Source organism: Centroberyx gerrardi, chromosome 20, assembly GCF_048128805.1.
Source record: "Centroberyx gerrardi isolate f3 chromosome 20, fCenGer3.hap1.cur.20231027, whole genome shotgun sequence".
In the NCBI taxonomy this organism is placed as follows: domain Eukaryota; kingdom Metazoa; phylum Chordata; class Actinopteri; order Beryciformes; family Berycidae; genus Centroberyx; species Centroberyx gerrardi.
In genome coordinates this window covers 24,362,028-24,379,214 of record NC_136016.1, presented here as the reverse complement: position 1 = coordinate 24,379,214, position 17,187 = coordinate 24,362,028, and the positions used below count along the sequence as shown (strand labels likewise).

The 17,187-nt window shown below is 40.0% G+C and overlaps 1 protein-coding gene and 1 pseudogene across 1 annotated transcript; one reads left to right on the top strand and one right to left on the bottom strand.

Moving 5' to 3' along the window:
• Positions 1-1,684, bottom strand: part of LOC139918722 (stonustoxin subunit alpha-like) — a 2,884-nt pseudogene extending 1,200 nt beyond the window's left edge.
• An 8,074-nt stretch (positions 1,685-9,758) lies between these two features.
• LOC139918598 (neoverrucotoxin subunit beta-like) lies at positions 9,759-13,155 on the top strand. Its single transcript, XM_071908025.2, has 3 exons — positions 9,759-9,849; positions 10,748-12,226; positions 12,611-13,155. Exons 1-3 carry the CDS (start codon positions 9,759-9,761, stop codon positions 13,153-13,155), a joined length of 2,115 nt encoding a protein of 704 aa, XP_071764126.1.
• The last annotated feature ends 4,032 nt before the right edge of the window (positions 13,156-17,187 follow it).

Genomic DNA, 17,187 nt, shown 5'->3' with positions numbered 1-17,187 from the left:
AGACCTTTTCTAGTGCACTCTCATCTTCTTCACCCCCCCGGATGGATGGAAGTTTCTTCGCCATTGTCTGTCGGAGGGTAAATGTGTAATCATTACACATGTTTTTGAAGTTGCTCAACTTGTCGTGAATCTGTGGAAAGTGTTTCACTACTTTGTCTTCCAGAGAATCGTTGCACCTCATTGTCAGTTCACTCATGTAGGCAATGTCAGATTTCTTTCATCAATATGTGCTTATAGTGATGACACTGGCTGACTCTGGTTAAGCATGTTTACCCTGACACCTGTTGGATATGTTTGCTCTCTCCCTGAGTAAAGCATTCAATAAAGTTGAGACCTGAGTTGAACTCTGTGTGCTGGTTAGTTATTTCCTTTTGAAAAAACAGTGGAGCCAAAGCACATTATAATCATACAACAATTTCTTTTCTTTTTTTTTTTATTGGATAATAAAGGATAAGAGAAACTTTAATGATCCCTCATGGAGAAATTGGGTTATTACAACAGCAAATAGATGGATCTAGATAAGGATAGAACAAATTGATGACAATGAAAAAACTCCAATGTGATTCACATAAAACACAAAAAATGCATACTTATTCCAGTAAAATGACATCAAAAAGGAAAAAAAAAACATAAAATAGGTAACGACAATCAACTCCTAAAATAGTAAAAGGCCACAGAGAAATATTGGAATGTTGTAATGATAATGAGGTGATGGGAGCACATCTCAGTGCATCTGGAAATATATTCCATCAACTGGGAGCAGAATAACTAAAAGCAGCTTCACCAGATTTTCACCCTGGGAACAACTAACAGACAAGTCCCAGATGACCTAAGAGATCTGGGTGGCTCATATCCTAAGAGCAGGTCGGAGATGTATTTTGGAGCCATTTAGTGCTTTATAGACAAGCAGCAACATTTTAAAATCAATCGTAAAAAACGTCATTGCAGTACTCTAACCTAAAAAACTAAAAAGAGCTAAAAAGCTCTCGTAATGCTATTGATATGGTTGTTAAAATTGAGATTGGAATCCACATTAACACCAAGTGGTGTTAATGGTGTTGGTGGTGGTCGTTGGTCAGTTGGTCAGATGACAGAGTTTCAAACTTCTAACTTCTAACTTGTTCTTGGATAGTTTTGTTAAAAAGGTCAAACTGTACGAAGTGGTTTGCAACAGGGCAGAATAGTAATGAACTGCAAACAACACAAACATTTTCTTAGCAGCAAGATTTGAACGGGCTCTTGCTTGGCTAAGATCTTGGCTTGTTGATGGTCTTGACATTTTAGCATTAGTGTTTTTAGGTTTGGTGTATTGCCTTTGCGGGGCACAAAGGTAGTGTGCCAGCCCTGGTTTAGCTATATATTAGTACTGGTTTCACTAAATAAAATATAATTATTATTATTGATAATATCATTGCTATTGTTATTATTATTATCATCATCATTATTATTATTATTATTATTATTATCATAAATCACTAAATTGAAGAATTATATCACATGAAATGACATTTCTATAAATAGAATTGTGCAGAGTAGATACCTTGACAAGTAGAAAAGTTTAATTATCTCATTCTAATGCCTGTCAGGTTTTACCTGGGATCGGTCCATCTTGCCGAGAGTCATACAGCATTCCTCAGGTGAAAGGTCGACCGAGGGCAGCAACCAGCAAGCTGTCTGAGGCCATGTGACCCAACTGGAGGACACATCCAACAACATGGGCCAAGCCAATAAGACATAGTCTCACACATTGTATGAAGAGTTGCTCTGTTTTGTTGTTGTCTTCTTGTCCTTAAAATTTCTTCTGTTATGCATCAATTTGCATTTGTCCACTTTGTGTTGTGACTCACAAGTCAGGTTATGTAATTATGTGAATAAACAATGATACAATGCACAATTTCTCATCGGGACACATTTCTGTATATATTTTACTTAATCTGTAATTTATTCAAATTGTAATCCCTGAAATGAAAACATCTCACAATTTTCGGATTAACGACTGATTTGTATAACCAATGTTTCCTTTCCTCTAAAGAGGTGGTGCTCCAAAACCTTATATTTTCATATCTTTACTCAATTCTAAATGTGATCTTTTTAAGCATTAACTGCTACATATTGTGAGGCCAAAATCACATTGCTTTACTATTTGCTAGAAATGTATTAAGGTTGAGTGTTGTCTGCACAGCTATCTCAGTCCTGGCTTGTTGGCTTGTCTGTGCATGATATAAATAGATATGAGCATTGAGCTTTTATTTCCACTGAGCTATTGTCTTGACTTACAGTGTAACTGTTACACTGTCGTGACTGTATTGTATAGTGCGTTGTGCTCTCTGCATGTTGAAGTGAGAGGCCTAAAGGAAAGACATAAATGCTGTGAGGATCCAGATTTATAGTCTCTGCTGAGTTAGATTAAATATTGCTGCGAAATTCCAGAATATGACTCTGCTCAGACTCCTCTGTTGTCTCTTAACCAGCGTAGCTAACTGGGTGAGAACAGCCGCAACTGCATTTTTCACATTCCTCACATTCTGTTTCGCTCCACGGATCAGTCTGGACTTCTAGCCGCCCACATCGATTTCCTGAAATTACAATGTAACCGGGCCAATCAGGGACTGCGTCGTAGTTGATGACGTGAAATACAGGCCGCCGTTGGCAAAACAGTAACGGCGTCTTCCGAAGCAACGAGCGGTAACGTTAACGTTAGTAGAGTAAACACAGCCATAAGTGCAGTTATTGCAGAAATAGACTCAATAACAACAATTAAACAAGAACAAGAGTACGCACTAGCGGAGTTTCTCGGCGGAAAAGACGTTTTCGCCGTTCTTCCGACCGGATTTGAATTTGGATTCGCTGATTGGCTGAAGGAGTTTGTCTGTCAAGGCGAGTACTCCCGCCCACTGAAATCGATGTGGGCGGCTGGAAGTCCAGACTGATCCGTGGAGCGAAACAGAATGTGAGGTCACGTGATCAGGATGGTCTTACCAGGCTACTAGTTCATAACATTACCCTATCTTTTCTAACCTTGCTGTCTACCAGTTCAGAAACCAAACTGTACAAACTGTCATAAGATAAAGGGACAGCTGACCCTCCTAGCTTCAAATGGCCTGCTCAGCAGTTCTGTTCTGAAACTTTATCACAGATGTGAGTCTGAAGAAGATCAGTGTTTTTCCATGAAGACAATCGGAAAATGAACACACTCTTTATTCAAATGTGAACCTGGTTTTCCATTATTTGTTATAGCCTGTCTGCCCCCTCACCCCACCTGACCTGAAACACACACACACACACACACACACACACAGACCTGTCCTCATGAAAAGTCTCCTACACACCTGTAACATTTACATAATTCTGCTGGAGTTTGAGTTCTCAGGGCGAGTTTCAAAGCATGGTGGCACATAATTTGATAATTAGCAGTTTAGCATATTTTTCAGTTTGCACACCATAGTAAAATCCTGTTGGTTTTTCCCCCAACAGGTTTAGATCACATTTCAAAAGCTTATGTCTTTTATGGTCTGATGTGAATCATGTTCATATCGAGGTGTTGATCAGCTTCAGCTGCTTTTCCCTTCGCCCCCCACCTCTCCCCATCCGACACACACATTTTAAATGCTTTATGTGGCGGACGGTAATTGGCTGATTAAGTGGGGCGAGACTATGGCTCTCGTTGATTGACAACAAGTACTACTACATATTAGTCTAAATTATAAATTCACTCTTAGTCTGATATTGCAAAACTAAGTCATATTTCTTTATTGACGATTTAATTACTAGGAAAACTCTTAACACAACATGTTAAATAAATTACGGAGTTAATAGGCAGTATACAAAATCCATGGAAGCACAGATCCACAAGTGCGAGTGTGCTGCCGCCAAACCATGATTAGATTTCTAGATCTAATCAAGGACATATCAACTTCTACAGAATGGAGGGGGGGGGGGTTGGGGGGGGGGGCAGATTTGGCTTTGTACCAGCGGTTGTCACAGCACATTTTGTTTGACTTCTAATCCAGACCAATCTAAGAATTTGTCAGTCCGTGCTAGCATGTCTTTGATCACATGCTCCTCTCTGGATGGGACCTGGTGGACATCGTCAGCGCAGCCCTGTACGGGGTTGGGGGAGCGTACATGTAAAGGGGCACAGATATTAAGTCCACAAAAGGCTGAGGTAGGTGTATTTCCTCTAATGCACTTAGCATCACCTTATGTGCTACTGTACCGAAGGCGTCTCTAAAGTCCAGGAACACCGTGTAAAATCTGGATGATTCATGCTTGAAGTCATCGATTCCAGTTTTCAGGTAGAATACATGCTCATTCACACCTTGTCTGTCAATATATGCTTTCTGTTTTGGGGAGAGAATACGTGAGTCCACCAACCATGGGAGGATGCGGGCGAGCAGCCATTTCATGAAAACCTTATAAACAGAAGGCAGGAAGGAAATATCTCTCCATGTAGATGGGTCATCCGGTATTGGTATTCTATGTATGAGGTCACCTTTCCATTGATCAGACAGGCATTCGATATGTGTGTGAGAGCTTGTGTGGACCAGGGTCTAGTGGCCTTCAGAGTCTCATAATAATAATACATTACATTTACATTGATATAGCGCTTTTCTCAGTGCTCAAAGACGCTTTACAAACACAGGATAAAACAATTTTAATAGAGATATATATAAAAGATAAAAATAGATGAGAAAAAGAAAGGGAATATAAAAAAATGTGAGTCGTGAGACGAGAAGGAGGAAAGGGGGAGAGGGGAGGGGTAGAAGATTAGAGGTCAAAAGCAAGACTGAAAAGGTGCGTTTTGAGGGCTTTTTTGAAAGATGACAAAGTGTTGGCCTTTCGGATGTGGCTGGGGGGGGGGGGGGGGGGGGGGTTTGTCCTGATGGTTTGGAGTAGGTTAGCGTCTGCAGGCCAGGTTGTTGATGGCTTTGAAGGTGGTGAGTAATATTTTGAAGTGTATCCTGTATTTGATCGGGAGCCAGTGGAGGTCATGGAGGATAGGGGTGATGTGGTCAGTGCGGCGGGTGGAGGTGAGCATGTAGCAGTGGCTGAGCAGAGACGGGAGTATCCTGTTTCGTGGCCCGCTGACAGCAGGGAGCTGACCTGCTCGTTTCTGGTTAGCTTAGAGGCTGCTAGCTAACCGGCTAACTTGAGAGAAAGCGGTCCCAGCCAACAAGGGCTAACCGCACCAGGACAGTTGAGGAGTTGTCCGGGAAGGAGCTGCCAGTAGCAGTGGTAGCGCTGGGCGATGGTAGACAGGAGGATCCAGTAGACTGGAGCAGCTCGGATACGAAAGTCTGTGTTGCAGGAAAGTGCCAACAGGTAAAAACATCCATCCATACAGAAATGCGAGAGATGTTACAAAGTTAAACTAGAGAAAAGTTAAAGTTAGTCAATAAAGCTTGCTGGAGCGCAGAAAGGAAACTAGTCGGACTCAAACTAAGGCTCACATGGAGAAGCAGCGAACAAAACAAAGCCAGCGTCCTCCATCCATTATGCCCATGATTCACTTTACTTCAAACATAGGTGACACCATCATAGCCACTGGCCTTGTTATTTGGGAGAGTAGACAGGACTGTATCTATTTCATCAACTGTGAAGTTGCTTGTGTCAGGGAGGGGTGTCTGGGGCTGCTATTTCGATGCTTTCACACCAAGGGGGCGTGGTCAGTGGTACAGAAGGTGGGGCTTGGCATTTGACTGTAGTAGCTCTGTACATCAGCGACATTACTAGTACTGGGTGGGGGATCGGGGAAACAGCTGTTATTCAGTTTGTCTTTGCATACCTTTCTCTGCTGCCTAGTGATCGAGGCTGTACTGGGAAGTTTTCATTTAGGGGAAACCTTCTCAGGATTCTCGAGACAGTTTCAGCAGTGAAAATCCGTAGGGTCTCCCATCCCCGTGTAACGCGGGAAATACACCGTTCTTTTAGAAAGTTCTGGTCAGGGTAGACACCACTTTGCTCCATTTCTCCAGATTCCCCGGAGGACAGATAGTTTGTTTTGTCCTGAAGCAATTTGGTATCTAGGCCTTTCCCAAAAGTCCTCTCGTGGCTTTGGAGTAGTATCCATTCATTATACGACAGCGGTCTCACATAGTCAGTGAAATCTAGCGTAGTATCTCCACCCAACCAGTGTATTGGGGCTGGGTCATGGATACCCGGTTGCTGCTTGTAGACTCGGCCACTGATCAGAGCTCGTTTAAAAGCCGATCTTTTAGCTTGGCGAGAAGACACGTGTACGAGAAGAGTCCAAAGCATCTTAAACCTCTACTGCGTTAACAATGGCAGTTACAACGGGCGAGGCGTTGAGTTTGTTACTGAAATGCCATTTTTTGGCAGAGAGCTGCAGCACCCACGTCTCTCCCTGTCTCTCCACACACACACACACACACACAGAAATGTACCAATGAACCCTTGATTACATAATTCTCCTGGAGTTTGTCTCAGGACGAGTTTCAAAGCGTGGCTGCACACAATTTGATAATTAGCAGTTGAGAATATTGTTTTGCACACCATAGTAAAATCCTGTTGGCTTTCCCTCGGAGTGCCATGCGGCCCGGGGCAGAGAGTGGCAAAGATCACATTTGCAAAGCATGCATGTATTTTATTGCTTGACGTGACTTATGTTCATATCTCAAGGATTCTTCAAGCTGACAGATAATTTAAACCAGTAAATTGGAAGAAGTTGACAGCTTTCATTCCTGATCAAAGCCTCAGTCATTTAAGTAAATCTTTTTGCGTGTCTTATTTTATGAATTCTCAGAGCAAAATCTGCCTAGTTGCAAAGTGGTTGATACATAAATTTAGACTCATGTTTGTTTGTTTTGATCTGTGTGTTATATACAGTATGTCTTATGTTTTATGTGTTGAATTGTGTTGACTTGACTTCTTTTCTATTTATTTTAAATGGTTGCTAAAAAATTTAAATGTGACTGTACCTTGTTTTCCTTCTCTGCTCTTCCGTGAGGCAGTTTGCCATTTTATTTCTAAAGCTTTTCTATAGATAATGTTTATTAATATTCTGACATTGAGATTGCCTGGAAAAGGTTTTGCACTTTCTAAAATTTGCCCAGTAGACTTCTAAGTTAACTAAGACTGCACCACTGATTTACTAGCGGCTAGGAGGTTAGTGCGACAGCGATTCACTAAATAAAACCAAATAAAACACTTCAATATTTTGTGGTGTTCCTTCACGATGAAAAGATAACTTTCCAGCATTGTCAGACAATTTCTATTGATAACTGAAAAAATAATGCTGATATCCTTGAAATTGATCAAATATGTGGAAAATGTACACACAGATATTAAACATAACAAGGAGCGAAGCCACCGAAACCACCAAACTGCATCCATCTGACCTCGGTTGAACATTTGATATCTTATTGATAACAAATGGCACTTGGGATGTCAGAATAATAAACTTTATTGATAGAAAACCTTTTGAAACAAAATTGTAAAGTGTTTCACAGAACAGCAGAGAAGGAAAACAAGTTACATACACATTTTAGTTATTTAGGAATAAATGAAGATAAGCACAACAGAAGAAGACATACAAAAGGTTTACTTAGACGTCATACTTGGCATTAAATGACAGAGGCATTCACATCAGGTCATAAAAGACAAAAGCTTGTGAAATGTGACCCTGTTGGAAAAAAACAGGATTTTACTATGGTGTGCAAACTGAAAAATATGCTAAGCTGCTAACTGTGTGTGTGTCGGGTCAGGTGGGGTGAGGGCGCAGACAGGCTATAACAGATGATGGAAAACCAGGTGCACATTTGAATAAAGAGTGTGTTAATTTTCTGATTGTCTTCATGGAAAAACACTGATCTTCTTCAGACTCCCATCTGTGATAAAGTTTCAGAACAGAACTGCTGAGCAGGCCATTTGAAGCTAGGAGGGTCAGCTGTCCCTTTATCTTACGACAGTTTGTACAGTTTGGTTTCTGAACTGGTAGACAGCAAGGTTAGAAAAGATAGGGTAATGTTATGAACTAGCTGTAGGTAAAGATAAAGCATAACGTAGCTGGGTCTAGTTCTGATTAATTTAGAGAACAGGTGTGGAAGGCGGAGGTTCTGGAATAGGTTTTGGAAAACAAGCATGTGTGCTGTAATTGGTTTGCACATGGTGGCAGCAGCTTTCTTTAAAGGACAAATCCTGTGTGATTTGAGTTTTTGCTCATTTTTTAAGTTTTCCCTTTAATATTAACTGTGGCAGTTTTTACATGCAGATATTTTTAAACCAGTTTTGCCAAACCTCTCAGGCTCATTCACTCACATTCAATTCCAACCTAATTCAATCAGTAAAGGTAATCCATCACTGTGAACATGAGGCTGCCAATCGTGTTGTAAAAAGTTGCATCAGAACGCTCAGATCAGACTAAAAACTTTTACATTTTCTAAGAACTTCCAGTCACTGTTTCATATTAACGCGCATTTGCTAACACCATGCTGACATGTCTTACTTCCGCTTTCTGCTTCTCTGATTTTTGTGTTTTCCTCTTGAAAACGGATCTTTCAACCAAGCCCAAAAGGGAGACTAGAAGGCTGTGCCATTACTAGCTGCCCAATGGTAGCTCTACAGAACACAGCTATCGGGAACTTCATTTAGTGTTGCCTTCCAAACGCCTGCTCCTTGGTGGCTTGCTTTATTCTATTTTACCAACTTTATTAATCATCTGTTTTAAATTACTAAACTAAAAAGAGCAGAAGACCAGTGTAAGACAAATTCAAAGTAAAACATTAAAAACAACACATGGCACAAGGTATACTTCTATAAGATCCTATGCATGAGTAAAGAAGGAATATACGAGGTATTAGAGAACAAAAATAAGACAAGCAAAAGTTGTATTTATAGACTAAATGACAGAGGAGTTCTTCAGTGATGAATGTAATGAAGCTTGTTGCTTTGTTCAAATTTAATTATTTTAATTACCTATCAGCTTGAAGAATCATGGAGATATTCATATAATTCACCTCATAACAGACCATAACAGACATGAAAAAGCTTTACATGCAAAATTGAGCAATGTCCTCTACACTGTTGAAAAAAACTATTTGACTATATCAGGGGATGCAAAATGAAAAATGTGCAAAACAGTTATTAGTCAAATTGTGCCCCGCCAGGACCCTTTGAAGCCTGAGAAAAAGTCCAGCAGAATTATGTAAAGGTTACAGGTGTGCAGGAAGGTGTCAGGGGGAGGGGTCAGTAGGAGAGGGCATCCGACAGGATATAAGGAGTCATGCAACATCACAGATCATCAGACTGGAAGCTCCAGCTTGAAGCCGATAAGACTCGCTAGCAGCAAGCATCTCTGCTTACCATCACAACTTCTCTAGGTGAGAACATACTGGGTGGAGAAGAGAGAGAGAGAGAGAGACTTTTACTGATCATAGACTGATTTACTCTAGTGTATGTATTGTAATCCTGTCAGAGAGAGAGACAAGCAGGAAGCAGAGTGCAGTGACAGGATGTGAAAGAGAGAAATATATTAACTAGGACTTTTACTGATCTCCAGTCTATGTATTGTAAACCTGTCAGATTGTTGTCTTTACATTTTAGACTGGGAAATATTTCTAAGCGCAACAAACTCTGTCTCCATCTGTCCGTCTCTCTCATGTTTTTGTCTTCCCCTCTGTGTTACTTGTTTGGCTTGTGAGACTATCAGAGTGCTACTTCAGATAGTTTCATCAAATGTTGAAGGCCGTGTCTTATTGGCTTGGCCCATGTTGTTGGATGTTTCCCCCCAGGTTGGAGACATGGCCTCAGATACCACAGCGGTTGCTGCCCTCGGTCGGCCTTTCACCTTAGGAATGCTGTATGACTCTCGGAAAGATAGACTGATCCCAGGTAAAACTTGGCTGAGACTACATTTGAATAAGATAATTAAACTTTTATACTAGTCAAGGTATCAAGATGTCCAGAGAAGTCAGAGTAGAAAATCTGATAGAATTCTTCAATTTAGTAACCAGAATAAAGACTTGAATTAAATGGTGCACCATTTGGATTTCATTAGGACTGAGTTAGCAGTTAAGCATACATGTGAATTATAAATTCTATACTATGTAAGCATTGGTGAAAGTATATAATTTATTATCTCATGTGATCAAAGAATGCAGCAATTTTCTGAAATAGAGAGATGTCTTGACTGTATTTTGATAGGTGGAGTAACACCATGCCTTTAATATGAGTTTTTTAGTAGTAATAATAATAAAACTAATTAATAAATAAATAATAATAAATAATGTTAATTTACTTGGGGTTAGCATTGTAAATGTGTGCAATGAAACTGATTTTCAGACATTGCATGCTATCTTGTATATGCAACCTGCCTTTGTTTTACATATCTGTTGATTTGCTTCTCTTCCCCTTCTCTGGAATTGGCCTCCAAACTACACAGTAATACATACTGCCTTGTACCTTTAGTGTACAGGCACAACATATATTAAAATTTCTTTTACTTCTAGACTTTGTTCTACTTTGAAAGTGGAAAACAGCTACAGTGTATACAGTTATGTGGAAAAAAATATTAAAAATTCAATAGCCAAAATCTATTGAGATTTCAATTAAGACTGTACCAACTTCTTTGGAGTATATATGCTTGGTATTTCAGTCTCCTACAAACTACTCCAATCAATCTGCTTTCTTGAGAGATACAGATTAGGATTGTGCTACTGTTTATTAACAGAATGTTCTTGATGCCCTGCTATTCCTGCTTTAACAGACAGCTGTGTTTCATTCTCTCTAGGTTTCACACTGTGGGATGATAAATCTCTAGAAGAGAACACTGTTGATAGCTCTCAACACAGCAGTGCATTTGAAATCACTGCATCTGACACCATTGAAGACAAGTCTAATCTCTTGAATGTGGAGGCTTCTCTGAGAGCCAGTTTCCTGGGTGGGCTGGTTGAAGTTGAAGGCTCTGCCAAGTATCTGAATGATACGAAGAAATTTGAGAATCAGAGCAGAGTAACACTTCAGTACAAAGCTACCACAAAGTTCAAACAGCTGTCAATGGCTCATCTTGGAAGTGAGAAAATGCAGTATACAGATGTGTTTGAGAAAGGCCTGGCAACACATGTAGTCTCAGGCATCATGTATGGGGCAAATGCTTTCTTTGTATTTGACAGTAACAAATCAGAGAGTAGCAATGTTCAGGACATCCAGGGCAGCATGGAAGCGATAATAAGGAAGATTCCCACTGTTGAAATTGGGGGGCAAGCTGAATTTCAAATGACTGACGAAGAAAAATCCATGAGCAACAATTTCTCCTGCAAGTTCCATGGGGACTTCCATCTTGAAAGCAATCCTACAACTTTTGAAGATGCAGTGAAGACCTACCAGCAACTTCCAAAACTACTGGGAGAAAGCGGAGAGAATGCTGTTCCACTGAAGGTCTGGCTGATGCCCTTGAAGGATTTGGATCCCAAAGCTGCTCAGCTGTTCAATGAGATCAGCGTTGGATTAGTGAGGAAGGCTCAGGATGCTCTAGAAGACATAAGTGAACTGACAATAAGGTGCAACGATTCTCTGGAAGATAACGTAGTGAAACAATTTCCACAGATTTACAAAAAGATGAGCAATTTCAAAAACATGTGTAATGATTACACATTTAACATCCGACAAACCATGGCGAAGAAACTTCCATCCATCCGGGGGGGTGAAGAAGATGAGAGTGCGCTAGCAAACTTCTTTGATGAAAGACAGAAGTCACCATTCAGCAACAAAAACCTAAGTGAGTGGATGGATGCTGCAGAGAGAGAAATCAATATCGTAAGGTCCTGTGTGGACATGATGGAGGGAACAAAAACAAAAATTGTCAAAACTAAGAAAGAGCTGGACAGAGAGGTTTTCACTCCAAAACTAGAGCATGCTATCTGCTTTGTTTTCACCTCCCTGGAAGGTGATGATCCCTACCTTAAGGTATTAGCCGACTACTTGGATTCAGGAAGCATTCAGGATGTCAAGCCAGCTACACAGGACCAGTGGTGCTTCTCAAATGAAGTGTCAGCTAAGATGAGAGGACAAGCCGAGGGTTTCCGTGACTTTGCTCGAGCCATGAAAAGCAACAACTATGTCTCTTTCCTTGTAGCAGCTATAGCAAATGAGAAATACAAAGGAGCAAGCATCTACCATTACAGGGAAGGTTCTCTGGTCACTGATGATTTTTCAAGACCTGAAATCCCTGCTGTGGAGACTCTAACAGACAAAACACATTTACACTGGTGTAAGTTACTCTTTCTGCATTTTTTCAGTTTAAGTAAAAAACATAATCTACACAAAGTACTTTCCTCCTGAAACCTGATTGGCCATTCCTGATGCCCCTACAGATGCTCCATTTTGGGCAATTCTTAAAAACATGTCTGCGAACCAGATGTTCATAATTATTGACTTTTTTAGCTGTCATACCTAGTCAAATACAATCAACTTTAAAAGGGCTCAAAAAAGGCTCTGTGCTAAAAACAGAATCACAGCCAATATGCCTATGTATATTAATAGGGACTAGATAGAAATATAAAAATCATAGTATGAGTGCATCATTGTTGTGAATTGCATTGTGAATGGTGATGAGGATGATTAGTAATATATTGTGTCTTGGTCTCTCCATCAGATGCCTTTGATCTCACCATGGACCTAAACACAGCAAATAACCATCTCAAACTTTCTGAGGGCAACAAAAAGGCGACGTTTGATGAAAAACAACAACTGTATCCTGCTAACAAAGAGAGATTCGACAGCTACCCTCAGGTGATGTGTAACGAGGCGATGGCTGGGCGTTGTTACTGGGAGGTAGAGTGGACCGGTCATGTTAATGTAGGCGTCACGGACAGAGGAATCAGCAGGAACGGAATACGTCCCGTCTGCTCACTTGGAGTTTATGAGAACTCCTGGTCTTTGACGCATTCAAACTTCTACGGTGAAATGTTCCATATCTATCATGCAGGGAAGGAAACAGCTAGTGTGCTCGCCACTTCTGCCATCAAACGAGTAGGAGTGTATCTAGACTGGCATGCTGGCACTCTGTCCTTCTACCAAGTCTGCTCTGAGAAACTGACTCACATCCACACCTTCCAGTACAGATTCACCCAGGCTCTTTACGCTGCCTTCCATGTGTCGTCACCATCCTGCTATGTGACCCTGTGTCACATTGATTAGGACAGGGGTCGGCAACAGGGGGCCCGCGGGCCATGAGTGGCCCGCCAGAAATATTTCTTGCCCCCCCCATATTATTTTAGAATGCTTTTTTTTTTTTTTACATTTAACAGTCTTGGGCCAACTATGAGAGTCCCCAATATAATGTCCAAATAAAGAATTTACCCCCCCTTAAAAAAAGCTCAAGTTAGGGCGGTGCGACCATGTGAAACGGTTAGTACAATCAATAGCTGTGGACAGCGCCCGCCTGGTGCTGAAAATGAAATGATTTAACGATAATAACAATAATGACATTGTCTTTATGAATTAAGAACGCAATTCAATAGTTTGATCCAACTTATATTTCAGCAAAAAAAACAGAAAACATAATCCAATCGGAGATTCCAATCACTATCCCTTGACTCCCATTAACACACCCACCTCATCATAGCCTTGTGATAACACGGGTAACTTTTTAAACCCAATGTCTTAAATTGAGCTTTTGCTTCTAGCTTCTAGTTATGTTCTAGGTTAGTAGATATGATATGATATAATATGTTTTTTCTTTTTCATGGCCCACCACCATGGCAGATGGTGTGTGGGACATGATGTCACCATGTCACCATCTGTCTGTAGAGTAGATGACTTGCTTAGATTTTGGAGCACCTTGCTCCCAAATTTGCGTATTAATGTAGAAAAATGTATTTCTTTGTTTAAACTAATCTTTAAGATACTCATTTCATGTGTTATGTTAAGACAAGTATGTTGACATAAATATCTGTTAATTACTGCATTCATTAGCTTAATTAAGAATCTCATTTGCATAACTGGTTATGTTTAATATATCATGGTGATTATGGTGGGATATTAGGTAGTTCAAATGCCTCTTACTTAATTTAGGAATTGCTCATAGTATGTTTAAGTGATCATGGGGTTCCATTTATTCTTGGGAAGTTGGGAGAAAGACAAAAAACAGTACCACTATCCTTTCAAAAGACAAGAGGAGGGTGTTTTTTTTTTTTTCCTTTTTAAGTACCATGCACCACTCAGGAAGTCTCTGATCATCCCTGTTTCTAACCCTAACCCAGGGTCAGTTTTATCACCAGGTGTTCTGAGGATAGAGTCAGTTTTAACAGTGTTTTGTTGGACACTGAAGATGCTGCAGAGGTGATGTTTAGAGAGATAAAGCCCTCCTGGTTGGGAAGATCTGGGGATGTAGGCAATGTCAGATTTCTTTCATCAATATGTGCTTATAGTGATGACGCTCTGGCTGACTCTGGTTAAGCATGTTTACCCTGACACCTGTTGGATATGTTTGCTCTCTCCCTGAGTAAAGCATTCAATAAAGTTGAGACCTGAGTTGAACTCTGTGTGCTGGCTAGTTTTTTCCTTTTGGCTAAAAAGTCCACTGTTGAACCAAACTACATTATAAGCATAACAAAGAATAGTAGTGTTATAACCATTGTTATTGGATAATAATGGATATGAGATGATCCCTCATGGGTCATTGCAACAGCAGAGAAAAATGCAAATAATTACAACAAGAGAACATTTACTTCAACAATACTTCAACCAATACATAAAGATAAAACATCTCTTTACAGATGTACAGGTTAGAAGCAAAAGTGCTTTCACATTATCAGATCATGTTGTTCTAACCTGGCACGAAAGTTGCCACACATACACATATACATAGACAATATACGGATATTGATACATAATGGAATAAATTGTAATAAAAAACTCACCTTATATCTAATCTAATATCAAAGAATATATTGTTATTCTCATATTCCATTGGATAGGATCCCTAAAACTTTCATTCAGTTCAGTTTACTAACTCAGGGAGACCTAGGCCTGTGATTTATGATCCTTTGTTCCTCTTTCTAACAAAGGAGAAGCACCTGGCTGTGTGCCCAGCGTGTTCACACATAGCCTATAGATAAAGATACATGTATGCACACACACACACACACACACACACACACACACACACACACACACACACACACACACACACACACACTCATGCGTGTTCATACACACACACCTGTACATAATTTGTATTCATTAGAAATTAATTTCAAATAATAATTCTTCATAATCAGTGCAACTGTGTGTAAAGATTCATATTCCTTACAATAATATTACCCACGTGGGATTATACATATTTTTATGGTGCCCCGTGTGAGGCCAGTATTGTTGGTTAATTATTATTTTGTAATATTCACACTATAAATAATAATCAGTTATGTGCATAACTAAGGTTCAATAACAAAAGAGCCTGAACACTTGAATAAAGCAACTCTCTACCACAAGGTGGAGCCATTTCTTCTCTTCCCAATGTACCTGCAGGAAGTGCATTGTGGTGAATGTTGTTTAATTCATTCCAGAAAATATTTAGCTGACACTACTAACTAACTATCAATTTGAGATCATTATAGTACCACTAACTAACTAACTAACTAACCAATATTTCTGTCGGCAGCTAAGAGCAAATCATTCATTACTTTGAGAAGAGCTGATTCAGTACTATGTAGAGCTCTAAAGCCAGACTGACATGTCTCCAAAAGGTTGTTGCTGCACATAAAGGAGATTAACTGTTTAACCACTATTTTCTCTAATACTTTAGATGTGGGCTGACCAATTCAAGAACATCTTTTAAAAGTGTAGTAGGCAGGACATCCAATACAAGGGTTTCCTTTTAGCTATGGTCTCATTAAGAGAGGTGGCAGTGTTGTGTAGAGGCCGATACATCTTGAGTAGCAGGAGTAATCTGCATTCTAATATTATTAGGTTTGTTCACAAAGAAGTTTAAGAATTCTTCTCAATGGTATGGTTTCTCAATGGTAGAATCAATACTGGCAGTAGGTGGAGCATCTGTGGCACGGCTAATGACAGCAAAGTGGGCCCTAACGTTTTGATGATTCTTATCAATAAGGTTTGAAAAATAACAAGCTCTGGCATTTTTAGATTCCAGGTTGAATTTTTTCATGCAGACCCGTAAAATTTGCACAGTGAGGCTAGAAGCCTTCCATTTGCGCTCTGCTTTTCTGCACTCTCTCTTTAAGGCACACATATTTTCAGTTAACCAGGGTAAGGAAGATTTTTTAGGTTTTCTCAGTTTAAAGGGTGCAATGGTGTCAAGAATGGATGAGCAAGTTGAGTTGAAGTTATTCAGGAGATTGTCTATGTCTAGTGAAGGTGCCATCTCAACAACTGATGAGGAGAAGGCTTCAGAGAATTTCCTGGCAGAGGAGGAATCAAAAATGTGTGAACGCACAGGGGCACAGTTAGTGTTATCCAGGTTGGGGAGCACTGAGTCAAAGAGAACACACTCGTGATCAGTGAAAGGAACATCTCTACACTGCAGGTTGTTTACAGAAAGACCGTGGGACAGGACAAGGTCCAAAGTGTGGGTTGGCCCAGTGACTGCTAAGACTAAATTAAAAGATTCAATGATATTTAAAAACTCAGTGGCTAGGGGGTTTGCTTGGCAACATACATGGATATTAAAATCACCTAAAATCAAGATTTTATCATATTTTGGCATAATAATTGAAAGTAGCTCAGAAGATTCATCTAAAAAATTAGTACTTGATTTAGGGGGCCTGTAGACTAAAACACATAAGAGTTTTTGTTTTCCATGAATTATAAAAACAAGAGATTTGAATGAGGTAAAACTACCCAGAGTCAAACTAGAGCATTTAAATATATCCTCATAGAAAACAGCTACCCCACCTCCAAGACCCGACAGTCTCGGTTGGTGAAGGTAAAGGAAGTTCAAGGGTAAAGAGTAGCAGCATCATTTTGAGTTAGCCAGGATTCAGTTATCATAAAAAAAGTGAAATTCGTTTGAAGAGATAAAGTCTTGACATACGAAAGCCTTATTTGCAATGGACCTTACATTTAATAAGCCAAATTGAACCGCATCACAGAACTTAAGAATCCTAGAGGGAATGCTTAATTGAATGGATCAGGTTGTCTACACACCTGCCAGTTGGCCTCACGTTATAAACATCAAGGTCGTAACAGTAGAAACAGTAATCAGTTTCC